Source organism: Triticum aestivum, chromosome 1D (genome assembly GCF_018294505.1).
Source record: "Triticum aestivum cultivar Chinese Spring chromosome 1D, IWGSC CS RefSeq v2.1, whole genome shotgun sequence".
NCBI classification, from domain to species: domain Eukaryota; kingdom Viridiplantae; phylum Streptophyta; class Magnoliopsida; order Poales; family Poaceae; genus Triticum; species Triticum aestivum.
In genome coordinates this window covers 463,712,509-463,729,239 of record NC_057796.1, presented here as the reverse complement: position 1 = coordinate 463,729,239, position 16,731 = coordinate 463,712,509, and the positions used below count along the sequence as shown (strand labels likewise).

Sequence of the window (16,731 nt, the reverse complement as noted above, 5' to 3'; positions counted from 1 at the left end):
ATCCAACACCCCTAGCTCCGCAAACACCCCCTCTCCCCGTCCTTTCCAACTATATACTCCCCTACCTGCCGAACACAACTTATCACCACCACCATTAACACCCACCATAGCCAATCCCAACCATACACTCACCCCACCCGAGACGTCCCCAACACCCCTGACCCCTGCTCCCTCCCCAACACCCCCGGCCCCTACTCCCACTCCACCACCCAGCCCTGCTCCCACTCCACCACCCAGCCCTACTCCTTCGTCCGACTCTTCCGCTGCGCCGGACTCACCAGTACCCACCTTACCCCCTCGTGCTATTCCTACAGCAGCCCCGATTAATGATCATCGCATGCGTACTAGGGCCAAATCAGGATTTCATCAACCCCAAGACCGCCTAAACCTTCATACCTCCGTATCTCTCACTTCTCTTCCAAAGAATTACAAAACTGCTCTACTTGATCCCAATTGGGCCGCTGCCATGCAAGAAGAATATAATGCTTTACTTCAAAACAACACCTGGCAACTTGTTCCTCGTCCTCCCAATACAAATATTGTTTCTGGCAAATGGATTTTTCGCCAAAAGTTCCACTCCGATGGGAGCCTCTCACGATATAAAGCCAGGTGGGTTTGTCGTGGCTTTTCTCAGCAACAAGGAATTGATTACGAAGAAACCTTCTCTCCTGTTGTTAAACCTAGCACCATTCGCACCGTTCTTAGTGTTGTTGTCTCCTCTTCATGGCCCATTCACCAACTTGATGTTAAAAATGCTTTCCTCCATGGTTCCCTTCAAGAAACTGTCTACTGCCAGCAACCTCTGGGTTTTGAAAATCCATCCTTTCCAACTCATGTATGTCTTCTTCAGAAATCTCTCTACGGTCTTAAACAGGCCCCACGAGCTTGGTTTCAACGCTTCTCCTCCTTCATTCAAACAATAGGCTTCACTCCATCTCTCTCCGACACCTCTCTTTTTGTGTATCATCAAACTTCTGACACTGCCTATTTACTTCTCTATGTAGATGATATCATTCTTACCGCCTCCTCTCAAAAGTTCTTAGATCATATTGTCTCTCTTCTTAGATCTGAATTTTCTATGACTGACCTAGGACTCCTTCATCATTTCTTAGGCATTGCTGTTGTTCGAGATTCCTCCAGCCTTTTTCTTTCCCAACGCCAGTATATTCTTGATCTTCTTAATCGTGCTGGTATGCTTGACTGTCAATCATCTCGCACTCCTGTCGATACTAGTTTTAAACTTTCGGCTACCGGTGAACCCTTTTCCGATCCTACTCTCTATCGTAGCCTAACAGGTGCTCTCCAATATCTCACCATTACTCGTCCTGAAATCTCTTTTGCTGTTCAACAAGCATGTCTCTATATGCATGATCCCCGGGTTCCTCACTATAATCATGTTAAACGCATTCTTCGGTATTTAAAAGGAACTCTCAATCATGGTCTCCACCTCAATAATTCTTCTCCAAACTCGCTTACCGCATACTCTGATGCAGACTGGGCTGGTTGTCCTGACACTCGAAGGTCCACTTCCGGTTTTTGTGTTTTTCTTGGTAACAATTTGATTTCTTGGTCTTCGAAAAGACAGGTTACAGTCTCACGTTCGTCGGCCGAGGCTGAGTATCGCGCTGTGGCACATGCCGTTGCAGATACAATCTGGATTCAGCAGTTACTCTCCGAGCTACACAGGCCTATTGAGCAGGCCACTATTGTCTACTGTGACAACATATCAGCAGTCTACATGACCAGCAATCCAGTTCAACACCGACGCACAAAGCATATTGAGATTGATATTCATTTTGTTCGTGAAAAGGTTGCTCTTGGTCAGGTTCGGGTGCTTCATGTTCCCTCTACGGCTCAGTTTGCTGACATTTTCACCAAGGCACTGCCTACTAAGCCGTTTCAAGATATATGTTTCAGTCTCAACGTCGTCGAGCCTGCCGTTGATATTGCGGGGGGATGTTAGAGTAGTCATTATGGTATACGACTTCTAGTCCAAGTCAGTTTTGTACCCCTACCCCAAGTCGGTTTGTACCCTCTTATATACTCTTGTATGCCGCACCAAATCATCAACAAGCAACAGTTTTATTCAGCTTTCACTCTATTCTTAAATATTTGCAACCCACTACCTATTTTTTCTCTTCATGCACTACAACTATACCACATCATCAAGTTATGTGTGTGATAAAAAGTCACAATTTGTGCACTAATCTATCCATGCAATCATGCCATGTCAACAATCATGCATGTCAATTTGTTTCAGTAACTCTTGGGCATAGACGCGACAGCTTGGAGCAAATACATGTAGGTCATCTTACACATTTTTTATGTACCCCCCCCCCCCCCCCCCCCCGCGCGTTGACTTCAATCCAGCATTTTTCTCTTTGTATACACCATTTTATCACATGATTTATATGATTTTTTAAAATATATATTTAGAGCAATCTTAAATTTGTTTTGACAATAATTTTTGTTTTTCTGAATCTATTTTTGTATTTTTTTTATTAAGGCCCCCCAGCAATGCACGAGGCATCATCTAGTATGTATAATGTCTGTCAACAATTTTCAGCATGTGTGACGATACCAGAGGGAAAAAATGGAAGATTCTTTTTTTAATGAAAAATAAGGAGAAAAAACTACACCTACATGTTCATTTTTTTACGGTACTACATGTTCATGTTTTTTTTGTCTCTAAAGTCAATACAAAAAGATTACGGAAAGAAACGGATCTGAAGGGATAAGGAAGTTCAGAGAGGCGACAGGAGCAACCAAAAGTTTCCCGTCCTCCTGCCGGTGAGATCATGGATCCTTACCTCCTCTGGTCGCCGTTCCGGTGGCTAGAGGGGTGGGTATCCCAATCCTCGGCCCGCCGTGTAGGTAGGGTAACTTTAGTCGTTGGAAGTGTTGTTGTTGTGGAGGTGTCGGCACCAGCTTGGAATAATGGATATTGTCGCCCTCCCTCCTCCCCCTCAGTGATGCCTTTGGTGGCACTGGGATGCGGGCATCGTTGTTTCAGTATTTTGCCTGATCATCGGGCCAGTCCAGCGGAGGGGATGGCGCGGTACAACGATTTATTCCTCCAGCTCCCTTTTCGTCCGGTGAACTCTGGCCAGAAGAGACTTCATCGAGGAGCTTGTGAGCTTGGTGTCGCCCTCCTCCGTCTGGCCGGTGGAGTGGTCGGTCCTCTACTGCTGATGGTTGTTCTCGACACCGGTGGTGGTTTGTTCTTCCCAATTCTATGTAGGGTCCAATCGGCGGTGACCTCTCTACTGGTGCATTGGTCCTCTTGGATCGAAGATCAGAGACTTCCCGTCCTCGTAGGTGCCACGCGAATCAAGGTCAGGCCAGCTTCAGGTGAAGCGGCGGCGGCGCGCCCTCGACTCACATTAATTGATGGGGGTGTCAGCTACTCCTTGGACATGGATGTACTTTCTGGTTCCTTTGGGGTGCTTATACTGTTGTTTGGTACTTCAATGTAGCTCTGGGGGCTTTTTGCAAAGAAAAGTCAAAACAAAAGGAGAAAAGAAAACATTCTCTCCCTGGATGCATAATTGGGCCGCAACGGCCCACAGGACCCGTACATGACGGACTTTGCAAAGAAAAAAAAACCATTCTCCCTGGCCTGGGGTCGAACCCGACGAGAAACCCTCGCCGCCGGGACGGGGATCGACGCCCAGCTCCATCGCGGCGGACGGCGCCACGAGGAGCACGAGGTCCAGGTCACGCGCAGCGTCTTCTTCGACGTGCGCGGCGGAGCGGGGGAGGCGCCCGCTGGCTGCAGCAGAGGAAGGTAGAGACGGTATACTGATCTGTCATATATGCATCTACTAATTGATTTCTCAGCTGCTGTACAGTACAGTAGTTGCTTGTTCGTTTTTAAGCAACATATTTACCAGCTTCAGCTTGTATATATCAGATTAATATGTTGTAGAATTCAAATGGATGTTATCGGTCAAATAATTCTGCAACCGATTTTTATATATGATGATCATGATATGCGGTGCCTGTATATGTTTTCATTAAATTATTATTCAGCCCACGGTGGCACTGCTTCTTAATCCAGGACATCTTGATCATTTGGTATGTCAACATAGCATCATGCTATGTTATTAGATAGAGATAACACTGATCATTTGGTTGCTATGATCATGCATGCGTACAACCACTGCAATCTGCAGCATCACACATATTGTTACAAGTTTTGGAACCATGCCATGCATAAGTAGCTGCTGTGTGCGGCCATGGTACTACTCCCTCCGTTCCTAAATATTTGTCTAGAGATTTCAACAAGTGACTACATACGGAGCAAAATGAGTGAATCTACACTCTAAAATATGTCTATATACTTTGCATGCTTATTAAGTTTGTATATGTGTGAACGGTCATCTTCCATGGCTGTACTGAACAGTGAGTTGTGTGGGCTAAAGAAAGGTCCAATTCCTAGATCAGAGTTACTTTGTGTGTGAATATTCCGATGAGGATTCTCTTGTGATGTGTTTACTTCTGTAAACTGTTTGCATTCCAAACTCATATAAATGCCTACAATGTGTTCATGAGTGAAAGGTTCCAAGTTGTGGCAGAGTGTTCTTGCGCTCTTCTTCAACAAATGTGTTCTTGATCTTTTGTACATTTATTTTGGCAGCAGCAGCCATGGACGATGTAGCGGGTTCCTTATCCAAGAAGTGCAGGCGGGACGAGCTGGAATCGCAAGAGCCCCCGATGAGCAGAGGTGGCGCTGGTTGTGGCAAGAATGATGCGAGCCTTGACCTCATCAGCAGCCTTCCCGACGAGATCCTAGGCAGCATCATCTCCCTCCTCCCTACCACCAAGGGTGCCGCGCAGACATCTGTTCTATCTTCCCGGTGGCGCCACCTTTGGCGCACTGCCCCGCTCAACCTTGTCATTGACCATAGCCTCCTCAGCCAGGAGGGAGAGTGCACCACCATCGTCTCCAAGATTCTCACCACTCACTCTGGCCCTGCCCGACGTCTCTCCTTCAACCGCCCTCGTGGCATCCGCCTCCGCCGCGAGCTCTATGGCAAATTCGACGGCTGGTTCCAGTCCCCTTCCCTCAATGGCCTTGAGGAGCTCTACTTGTCTAGCGACGACAAGTCACCGTGCCCGCTACCGCCGTCCGTGCTCCGCTTCGCGCACACGCTGCACATTGCCAGCATCGGTGGCTGTGATTTTACCAAGATTAATGCTGCCCCCACACTTAGCTTCCCTCGGCTGAAGAAGCTCAAACTCTATGATGTCTCCATCTCGGAGGCGACTCTCCACCGCCTGCTTGCCGGCTGCACTATGCTACAGAGCCTTGATCTTTGATGGATACGTGGGCTCTGCAGCATCCGGATTGTCTCGCCGACTCTCCGAAGTATTGGCGTATCTGTTTGTGACCACTATGATGAAGAGCCTGTGTTCCCGGAACTTGTTATTGAGGATGCACCTTGCCTTGAAAAGATTGATCCCACATGGTTTAAGTGGTAGCCCAAGGACAATCAGGGTCATCGCGGCGCCAAAACTGACGGTGTTGGCCTACCTGTCTAGGCAAATCTACGAGCTTGTTATTGGAACCATAAGGGTTAAGGTAGAACAAATCTTATTCTTCTAGAAACTTGCATGCATGATGAGTTTGTCCATTTCCTATTTGCATCGCATTCTGTGTTTTCTTGATGTGTCAGTGTATCTTTATTTTTTCCAGGAAATGATCCCCATCTTGTTCACCACGACCGTGCGCACGGTGAAGGTCTTAGTTCTAGAATCTATCGGCCCTAATCTGGATGCAGTTGTTGGATTTCTTAGATGCTTTCCCTGCGTGGAGAAGCTGTACATTCGGGTGAAAAATCTTTCTTGTTAAATGTTAACCACTACAGCAAAAAGTGTCAGATTAAAACCTAGTTTAACTTTCACCAGTCATACATTTCTCTGGATGCGTAGTTTGGACATACAGTGGCAATATTTAGTACACTTCCGGTAAAAGATTTTATTTCTGTTAAATTTCTCCAAATTTTACGATGCCAAATATAATGGTCAAAACTGCATAGTGGAGACTTTGAAGTTAAAAGAAATGTGTGTTTCAAAGTTATTACTCTTTCATTTCCTGCAAGACTAGTACTCTTTTTATAGCGACCTAAGTAGTAACCATACTTAAATTTCTTCTTTTGCAGTCACTTATTAGGAAGGACATGAAAAATGCGCAGCAATATGACGCACTTGTTGATCCTCTGGAATGCCTTGATCTTCATCTCAGAGCAATCGTGGTGAACACCTATCGAGGCTTGAGACCAGACATTAACTTTGCCAAGTTCTTTGTTCTGAACGCAAAGGCGCTCAAGGTAATGAAATTCGGTGTCTCTGCTAGTAACTGCAATGAGCAATGGATGCCCGATCAGCGCACAAAGCTACAACTGGATAACAGCGCTTCTCGAGATGCCCGGTTCGATTTTGAGAGATATAATAGTGATGAGGGCATGCTTTTTGCCAACAAGAGGCACACGCATGATATGTGGATAGCTGATCCCTTTGATAGCTCACTATGCAAATGTTGTGGACCGTTTTGATGCCCTTCTATGCAGGAGTACCTGTTTATCTTGTCATCTCTCTGGTTCCAAACATTCTGATGTGTTTTATTATGTAATGGGCTTCTGCAACCTACCTTCCGGCATACACATTCTAGTTGAAAAATGGAAGAAGTGTGAAAGTGCATGTGGAAGAGCTATGTAAGAACTGGGTGAAAATCTGGGAACTAATTACCAGCTTGTCATGATAGACATTTCAATGTGGAACGCAGCGTATTGGTTTGCTGAGGTGTTGGGCAAAATCTGTAATTATCTATGTCCATGAAAGTGTGTATTTAAAACAGCTATGATTTGTTTTGCCAAAGTGCTGGAATAATTTATTTTGGAATTATTACCTTTGTTCCTTTGAGTTTATCACTCCAGCGAAACATCTGCCAACTACTCCCTCCGTTCCTAAATACTCCCTCCGTTCGGAATTACTTGTCTCAGAAATGGATGTATCTAGTCTAGATACATCCATTTCCGAGACAAGTAATTCCGAACGGAGGGAGTATATGTCTTTTTAGGCATTTCAAATGAACTACAACATACGGATGTATGTAGACATATTTTAGAGTGTAGATTCACTCATTTTGCTTCGTATGTAGTCACTTGTTGGAATATCTAGAAAGACTTATATTTGGGAACGGAGGGAGTAGACAACATCGCACAGCAGCCAAAGAGCGTCGCTGCCGGCTCCTCTGTTCACGGAGGTCTCCTCTGAACAGTGGCGGAGCTACCAAGATAATAATGGGCGGGCCGGATAGTGTAAAGAGTGGTAACAAAGTAAAAAACCAATATTATTATGGGCTAGACTTCATATAAAACATTTTTTTGCCCCAGCCAAGGCCCTTTCAGCCTTGCTGAAGCTCTGCCGGTGCCTCTGAACTTTTACCACTTAATTTGTTTTTGAAGCTTGAAAAAAAAACAATTTATCTTGTTTTTGAACCAGGCATAAATCTTTCCATTATTAACTGAATAACGGAAATACAAGCGTCCGAACCAAAGAGAGTTAAGGGGACTGGAAAGACCAAATACTATCCTAACAACAGTGTAAGGCTCGCGCAGGAGCAAGGAGTTCGACGCTCACAAAGGAGCAATGAGACAGAACAAAAGGAAACACTGGGCTACAAGGCCTCCAGATGGATCCTGGCAGCTCCACGGCTCAGCTCGCTGCAGAATCCTCAGGCACCGCTGCACAGATCCCCATCATATTGGTGGCGTTCTTCCTGAGCATCATCGCGCCACGCTCCATAGCTCCCTGATCTTACTACTTCAGTAGTCCTGCCCAATATTTAAGAAATACACAAGAGGAAAACACCACTTCAAATAGTCATCTAGGATATTTAAACTCAAAGGTTGCACGATTTCGGCAATTTCAGATTGCCCAGCACACTGCTGCAAGACCAAACGTATAAAACTTTGCACCATCAGGTAAAAACATGTAGCACCAAGAGTAAAATTGCCATAAATTGTTAAGGACAAAGCTCAGTCCCGAAGACGGAACCTACGGTAAGTCAAGCAATCCTAGCAACAGGACAAATGAAGAAGAGATCTTGGGAGGTTTCCCTCTCATTGCAAAAGGAGCACTTTGGGTTACCAGCCCAATTTCTTCTTTTCATAATATCCCTAGTCAAAACAGCGTCTTGGAATAATTGCCAGAGGAAAATCTGATTTTTTTAAGGGATTTTGGCTCTCCAAAACCATTTAAAATCACAACCAGCAATGAGCTCTCGAGATGTTCATAAACAGACTTAGTAGTAAAGTTTTTTTTAACAACAAGACTATATGATCAGGTTCAGTAGAGAGATTTAAATCAGCAACAAAAGAGCAAGGTTCATTCTATTGAACATTCAAAGGAGGATAAAGAAGAAATTCAGATTTCTTGGTCTGTTTGGAACTAGTAGCAGCAACCACAAGCCAGTTGCAGCGCAAGCAGTACCTAAAAGGTGCCCAAGCTGGGGACCCATTGCCCTAACAACACTGCAAACGGATCAGCAAAGGGACCAAACTGAGAAGGAGAGAAAGGATTGGTACCCATAAACCCATACTGGAGCACAGAAGTGATAATCTCCTTTCTCATAAACCCATAAACCAATTTGGGAAATGAAGTGCCCACAAATGCTACAGTACTTTCTCTGTGTAACGAGATAGACAAGTCCATAATGGCAACCAAGGCCAAAGATAACTAATGAAATCACTGCAGAAGGCAGACTCGTTCGTACACAAACAATTTCTCAACTGCACACTAGCCATATGTCAATATCACTATCACCCTGTTACAACTGCCTATGATCAAAGAGATATATATGCAGATCTGTACTAAACCACCTAGAAGATTTTACTAACAGTGCTGCATCTGACAGATTTGTGCTGAACCACCTAGCAGATTTACTGTTTGCTGAATGAGGTACTCCCAACTCAACTAAAGGCATATGATAGCACGACTGACAGGCATGAACACTACAGAATAAAAGGCAGGATATGGTACACATAACATGCTTTGCTACAGTATAATGATGATCAAAAGGGGTTATTTGTCCAAAAGTCCGGTTGTACCTAAGGATTATCAAGATTTCAACAGCTTCACAAACCTCAAGATTCTGGGTATGTTTCATGCCTATCACATCTGTCTAATTCGTTTGTATATATTCACCCATGACAATTGGCAGACACAATGAACAACAAATATTGTAAGGAAAGGGTCAGGGTCATATGAGTTAGGTGGCGAGCATATTCAACAAAAGGAAGTTAAGGACTTAGAAGCCGGTTTATATTATTAGCCCCCCTGCGTGCAACAAAGAACAACAAAGGCTGAGAACCAGATATTCTCAAACATTAAGAGATTGTGCAGCAAAAGGAATGGAAAACAAGAAATTTTGCATCGTCAAAGATGAAGACTGATAAAATAGAAGTAAAACAAGAAAACTGTAAGAACCACATATGCATGTTCGAAAGTTCATTGTATTCAGAGTTTATCATTATTACTTTCCAGAACTAGTAATCTTGTGTTTTTCTCTCAATAAATGACCAACTTGAACACCAACAATAGAAATAAATTAGTCAAAAGGCCTAGCAGGAAATGCAACATATCAGAACTATTCCACAGAAAGTTTGCAGCAGATCAAAATCCAATCTTCCATAAAATTCATTAGCTCCAGAAATGTACCAATAGTTTTAAAGCATCTGAGGGTTTATATGGCAATAACCATTACTTATACAATCCAGGTTTCAATGCTAAACATATATCATTTTGCATCAACAGAGTAATTAATAACCATTACTTTCCAGAACTAGCAGTCTTGTAAGGGTTAGCTCATACCCACACACTTCCATCCATTTCCTCGTATGACAAACAGCTGCAGACTTCAATGAGAACCTTCAACTTCATGTCCAGTGCTTCCATCATCACCAACCAAAGAAGGAGGCCAGGCCATATTATACAGATGGGCACAACCGTCAAATTTCCCCGAGACCAGTAACTCAAGCACCAAGGTCTCCAATGAAAGGGAGAAGAACCAGCAGTGGAGTGTGCCAGCAGGGGTCAAGCATGTCGTGGACAAGTAGATGTATCCAGACCTAACTTCCATAACCTTGAGGTCGCCGTGCAAGTCGAGAGCGAACCCATGAGTGACCCGATCAATTTCTGCACTCAAATCGATTACAGTGTCCGGGACCCAAATCTCGATTCCATCACCGTCCACGCCACGGATCCAAACATGAAGGAAGAAATCCGATTCATAGACGATGCATAGTTGGCCATCCTTGGTGTCCCCGGCGCTGAAATTGAATCCGTGCACCTTCACTTCAGAGGGTAGATCCACAGAGGAGACATCCATGGTGGCCGTGTTTATCCTAATCGTGAGGGGTTCACCGTCCACAGGCCAGTAAATGGAACCATTCGCCAGCGTACCAGCATTGAACTTCAGGCTGCGGTTACCGCCGACGTGCACCCACGGGTGGACGACCCAATCCCACGTCTCCGACGAGAAGACGGCGGCACGGACCCTTCGCGGGTTCGAGCAGATGCAGACCACGCGGAACGACGAGGGGGTGCTCATCGGAGCACAGCAGATGGAAACCAAGGAAGGAGAAATGGCGGCGACTCCCGGCCTTGACATCGTCGCCGGGCATCGGGATGATGTCGACGGCCCAGGTCAAGGGGTTCACGGCGGCGAGGGAGAGCATGTTCCATAGGAGGAGGTAGCCGCCGCGGTAGTCCATGAGGCCCCAGCCCTTGGACGGGTCGGCCTCGAGAGGGAGGGAGGTGAGGAAGAAGTCGCCGCCGCGGAGAGCGGCGGTGACGTCCGGATCTGAGCGGCGGCGCAGGGGGGGCGAAAGAGGGGGTGGCGCTGCTGTCGATTGGGATGAAGAGCCCGAGGAGCGGCGACGGGTGGAGGGCGCGGAAGAGGCGGCGGAAGGGCCGGGAGGCGCGGACGGCGCCGAGCCATGCGCGGCAGGTGAGCGCGGCGCGGATGAGGGCCCGGAGGTCCGGGAGGCGGAGGAAGATCTCGCGGAGGTCGTCTTCGCTGAGGGATGATATGGTGGTGGCGCTGGGGGCGGCGGCGGCGGTGGCCGTGGTTGTGGCTGTTGTGGTGGTGGTGGTGTTGGTTGTGATGGTAGTGGTGCCATCGGCGGAGGTGGAGGTGGTTCTGGTTGTGGTGGTGGTGCTTCCGTTGGCGACGGTGGTGGTGGTGAACGGGATCGACGGGGGTTTCGCTGGTGGCGCAGCCGCCGCCGCCGCCGCCGCCGCTGGCAGCAGTTGACTCCCCATTGCTCGGGAGTGGAAGGAGTCGATGGAGGGAGTGATGGAGATTCTGGATCCTGCCTCGTGGGCTAACTTTGTTGCGCATCATGGCCCAAGTCCATGATTCGTGCTTTGAGCCCATGTAGGCAAATAGTCCAAGTTTCCGTTCAGTTTGCAGGGTTCATATGGTGATTCGGTTTGTACTGTAAACTGTTTTTAATAGGAAGAAAATTAGGAGTATATAGCCAGTAGCCACGATATGAATCTATATTTTTCAAAAAAATATCTAAATTCGAAATATTATTGAAAAATAAGATAGAAACAAATTTAGTATCATGGGAATATTGCATATTTGGAGTCCAACTTACGTTAGATATAGGCACATGAGTAAGCTCCATGCTAAAATTCCCCAACTTGTTTTTTGATTTTTTTCTTCGTTTGACTCATTAGGAGTTACGGATAGATTTTTGTTCGAACACTACAAGATGAACAGGGACTTCAAGGCCACCTACACAGAATCATGTATCAAATGTTGGTGTTACTACGAATCAACCCGTGGTTGGATGGTTAGGTGGACAGTGGTATCCTCAGCCACCAGGATTCAAGTCCTAGTGATCGCATTTATCTTGTATTTATTTCAGGATTTCCAGCAATGCGCGTTCAGTGGGAGGAAACGTTCTCATCGACTATGAGGCAACGATGACTTCATAAAATCTCAAGATGATATGCCAGCTCAGTATCTTTGGAGGTGCTCATAGGGATAGGTTGTGCGTGTATGCGTTCATAAGGGTGAGTGTGTACGCATATATGAGCGCTTGCGTCTATGTTCAAAAAATGTTGGTGTTACTACAAAGCCTAAAGAAACTCTTTCGCTGCTTTTAACTTGGAGAGCTTATTGAAGCAGTATTTTGTCTTGCTAAATTGTTTGTGGACAATAAGAATAATTATTTTTTCCTTTTGGTTATCAACTTCTAAAGTTGGTGCTTCTTTTGCTGGTTTTACGATTTTGCTCAACCAATACTCGATATGGCAAGCTTTCTATATAACAAAAATTATATCATTTGGTTTGTTGCCTTTTTTTTTGTAGTGGCTGACACCGGTGCTCATTTTTTCTAGCTTCGTCGTGAGAACAACGTATGTTTTTTTTGAAGCATTTTCCTTGCGAGGAAGTACCCAACAAATGCAAGCTAAAAAAATTAGCTAAATTTGACAAATGGGTTTCATGTACATTTTTTTAACTTTTAGTTGTCTTTGAAGCATTCGACATTATTATTGGTAGCGTGGCAGTAGAACCAATATTGTCCGTCTTAAGGCCTTTCGATGGCATGGCCCGAACTTCCTCTTTTTTTTTTTGAGTCTAGCATGGCCCGAACTTCCGCAGACCAAGCCAATCAATGCATCCGAGTGGGCTGTTGGACCAAGGCTGGACATGGCAAGTTGTTAATTAACAGCCCACAATAACAGCAGCAGCACAAGAGGTAAGCGCGCAGCTCGCGACGGTGTTTTATGATTAGTACCATACCGCTTAGCTGCTAAGGATGGGCTGGAGGGGAGATATACAAGAAGGAATGCAGCCGCTCTGCCAAAGAGCACGGAGCTGCGTGGTGAGCACAAAGCGAACTATTCTTTCGCCTTTTACTAAAGAATACCGTGTGCGCGTCACAAATAGCAGCATACGCTAATTTTTTGAGGGTGCCCTCCTTCATTAGGAAGGGCCCCAACAAAACCAAACTGAAAATGTGTTTTACATTATCTTGTTATTTGGAACTGTTAAAAATTATTGACACTAGTGCTCATATTGTGGCTGCAGACCAGAAGACAGATTTCAGCATTGCTACAGTATGAACTAGAAAGGCATATCATAACGATGTTGAGTCCGACAAGTTCGGACATTTCAACAATCAGGACAGGATCCACCGGGTAACTACCAGAGTTCATCTAGAATCAACCTTAGATATTACAGCACCCAAAATTATCTAGGACCAACCTTGTATATATTACAACCAGTCATACTGCCTTTGACACACCAGGAATTCCAACAGACACACCAGGAATTCCAACACCACACTAAGTACTAAGCATTCTCTTGTTCACTGGAAAGAACTATGCACTCGTCGTTTGGTTCAACAACACAAGCTTCATAACTCCAACTAGAAGACACACCAGAACACTGCTACAAACTAGAGGGCATGTCATAAAAGAAGTCTTCAACTTCAACAATCAGGATGGGCTGATGGTAAGATTCTTCATTTCGTCCACGACATCCTCACCTATCTCTTCCTCAAGAGCTTTCAACGACTTCTCAAATCCACTGAAGGCTGCATAGGCGTTCTTGGGCGAGCCACCGAGGCCCGCTATTTCCTGGCACATCCCTGTGATGCCAACGTACAGTCTTTTTATGGCTGACTTCATTTCAGATGGGTCTTGTGCATAAACGGAGGCCCCAAGCTCGTTAACCTGGTCAGCAACGTCCCTGCAGTGGCTCAGCAAATTCTCCATTGACTCCACCTTGTCCTCAGCAGCACCGCTTTGGTTGCCAGAGCTCTTGAGCAAACTAGTGATGAAACGGATTGTTTCTTTCACCGCATCAAGCGAATCTGCTGTAACAGCGATAATCAACTTGGCGACGGCTATCTCCTCCTCAGTGAAGCCTTCATCTTCCTCAAGATCAGAGAAGGATTCATCCTTATCTGAAAAGCTCATGGCGGCATCTCCATTGGAAGATTTTCCAGCTTTGGTATCATCAGAATCACCAACTGGGAGTTCTTTCATCTCACGCAGGATATCCTTCAGACATACACATATCTGCGTCATGGCTCGCCCTATGGCGATACAGTTGGTTGCAGGCACCTTCTTAAGAGCAAGACAAGCTTCCCATACAGTTCCTGTCACTGGAGGTATGATTGTTTTCCGGTCAGGACTGCCAGATTCTGCATGTCACAAACAAGCGTATTTAGCCCTGATTCTGACCACTTAAAACATTAAGAAAATAATGTGGATTAAAAGCATGGTCCAAATCTTCAGTAGCACTAAGCAGAATCAAGATCATGCACGATACCTCAGAACTATATGAACACACTCGCAACCTTCCCTTTTTTGTTTAAGGCGACAACTGTTGCATTGCTATTCCACATGTCGTTTACTAATTATTACAGTACCACTTGCCCATTCATGAACCAGAATCACAACAAAACAGCCAATCAATACCACCAGATATGTAAGTTGCTAGTTTCCACTTTAGCTAAATGAAGATTAGATCAGCAAGTTTAGTCATGTTAGTTACCCATCACCCAAGTTGCTTCACCTTCTATAGATAAATGGCAGGATCTAGAGATAAGCTGCATCAGGATGTTGGATATCACATACCATAGGCAGAAAGAGCTAGCTTGAACAACGAGAAGCTGGCATCCACCACACCCTTTGCAGAACTAGTGATATACTTGTGAAGAGTAGGACCAGCACCGACCGTGCTTCCATGGCAAGCCAAAAGGAAACCCTGCAGGACGTTGAAATACGCGGCAATGTTCTCCTTGAGCGTCTCCACACCAGGCAAGTCTCCGCTCCAGACCATCCCAGCTACATCGAAAACAGGCATAACAACAATAAGTGAACACGGCCAGAGATAAATCACCAGCAAAAAAGCAGTATCACACACCCATAAGGACTGCATGAGTTGCAGCAGTGAGCACTAGACAGAAACAAAATATTATAAATAACTCTAATTCTGCTGCATACGGCGGCCAAAACGTATGCACTTTCAGCTAATTAGCTTCTTGAGCAAGGATAAATTCAGATAAAACCCCTAATTTTCCTAACTTGTGATGCTAGCCGGCATGTCAAGCAAGTGGAACGAATTTCACCCAGAGAGGCCCTAACAGCTCTGACTGCACGCGATGACTGTCACCCCAGCGCACAAACTTAATCTAGGGAATTCAGTCCGGTTTCAGACTCACCGACGGTGGCCTGCCTGGACACCACATCGCCGAGCGCGACGACCTCCGACCACTCCGTCCGCTCCAGTCCCCCGGGAGCCGCCTCCGACATCATCTGCGAGAGAGGAAGCGCAAGTCAAACGAGGGAGCTCCGAGCAGGATTAGCGCCGTGCGGTGAAACCGGGGATTCACCGGGTACCTACCTGGAGGGTGTCCGTGATGGTCTGGAGGTGCGGCTGCAGGAAGCGGGACAGCTCGCCGCCGCCTGCCGTGGCCTTTTTACCTCCTTTCTTCGACATGGCGGCGGGCGGAGGATGTGGCGGCGGCGGCGGCGGCGCGGCGACTGGGTTAGGAGGACGGCGAGGAGGAGGAGGAGGAGGAGAGGGGCGGCGGTCGGAGGCCCAGGGTTTATTCTGTGAAGGCTTTGGGCCGCCTGATGTTAAGTCGTTGCGATGTGCGCTTTAAGATTCGTGCTTCCTTCTCGCCAATATCTATTTTTCTTTTAGAGGTAATATCGCCGTGCTTAAATTTGCCACCGATGTTTACTTTACTGCCTAAACTTAAAAAACTACATCAAACTGATTCTAAAACTTGACACAAACGTGTAAATACGATGATAATCTCATTCATAGATGTATAATGTGCTCATGTGGCACTGTATTTTTAATCAGCATGCACACGTGATATGAAACTCACATACAATAGATGGCTTGCTTTATAAAAGTCTCTATGTCCAGTGGGCCCATCTGTCAGCACAAAGGGAAAATAAACGATAAAAATTTATGGCCTATCGGATTTGAACTCGCGATTTTTATTTCTGGTGTTCGTTGTACTGCCATGATTGAAGATGAATAGATTGGAAGTTTTTCCGCAAAAAAAGTCTAAAGAACAAACTGCAGCAGCATAAATGACCATTACTCAATGTTTAAAAAAATACAAACAATTTATTAAATTCCAATTTATTTTCAAAACGCGAAAAATGTTTTGAAAACACGAACACTCTTTGAAAACTTGGAACACCTTTTTGGAATTATGAAGATATACTGAAAAATGAGAACAAAAACTTTAAATTCCGAACAATTGAAACACGAACAAAATTTGAAACACCGAACTTCTTTGAAAACATGAACAAATCTAGAAATTCCGAACAACTTTTGGAAACACGATTTTTTGAAAGTCTCAACATTATAGAAACACAAATAAATTTTGAAATTCCAAACATTTTTTTAAAAGTCTGAACAATTTTTTAAAACATGCACAAAATTTGAAACACCATTTTTATTCAAAACACAAACAAATTTACAAATTCTGAACAATTTTAAGAAAAACTAAAAAAATAAAACACTAAACTTTCTTGAAAACACGAATAATTTTTCTAAACATGAACAAAATTCTGAAACTCCAAACATTTTTTGAAAACATGAACAAATTTTGAAATTCAGTACTTTTTGGAAGTAGTGATTTTTTTTTGCAAATGTGATATTTTGCGGAACTTTTG

The 16,731-nt window shown here is 45.0% G+C and overlaps 2 protein-coding genes, 1 non-coding gene and 1 pseudogene across 3 annotated transcripts; 2 read left to right on the top strand and 2 right to left on the bottom strand.

Annotated features, from left to right (window-relative positions):
• Positions 1-4,657: 4,657 nt before the first annotated feature.
• LOC123160700 (putative FBD-associated F-box protein At5g56390) lies at positions 4,658-6,824 on the top strand. Its single transcript, XM_044578546.1, has 4 exons — positions 4,658-5,318; positions 5,458-5,584; positions 5,699-5,833; positions 6,165-6,824. The coding sequence occupies exons 1-4, from the start codon at positions 4,717-4,719 to the stop codon at positions 6,555-6,557; spliced, it is 1,257 nt and encodes a 418-aa protein (XP_044434481.1). The 5' UTR covers positions 4,658-4,716; the 3' UTR covers positions 6,558-6,824.
• A 684-nt stretch (positions 6,825-7,508) lies between these two features.
• Positions 7,509-11,369, bottom strand: LOC123182996 (uncharacterized; annotated as a pseudogene).
• Positions 11,370-12,896: 1,527 nt separating this feature from the next.
• LOC123183727 (U5 spliceosomal RNA) lies at positions 12,897-13,017 on the top strand. The gene has a single exon (XR_006492757.1). It is a non-coding gene; the product is annotated as a U5 spliceosomal RNA (small nuclear RNA).
• A 203-nt stretch (positions 13,018-13,220) lies between these two features.
• Positions 13,221-15,654, bottom strand: LOC123182995 (uncharacterized). The gene is made up of 4 exons (XM_044595715.1): positions 15,437-15,654; positions 15,255-15,348; positions 14,668-14,877; positions 13,221-14,231 (listed from the first exon to the last, which is right to left on the bottom strand). Exons 1-4 carry the CDS (start codon positions 15,530-15,532, stop codon positions 13,522-13,524), a joined length of 1,110 nt encoding a protein of 369 aa, XP_044451650.1. The 5' UTR covers positions 15,533-15,654; the 3' UTR covers positions 13,221-13,521.
• Positions 15,655-16,731: the final 1,077 nt, after the last annotated feature.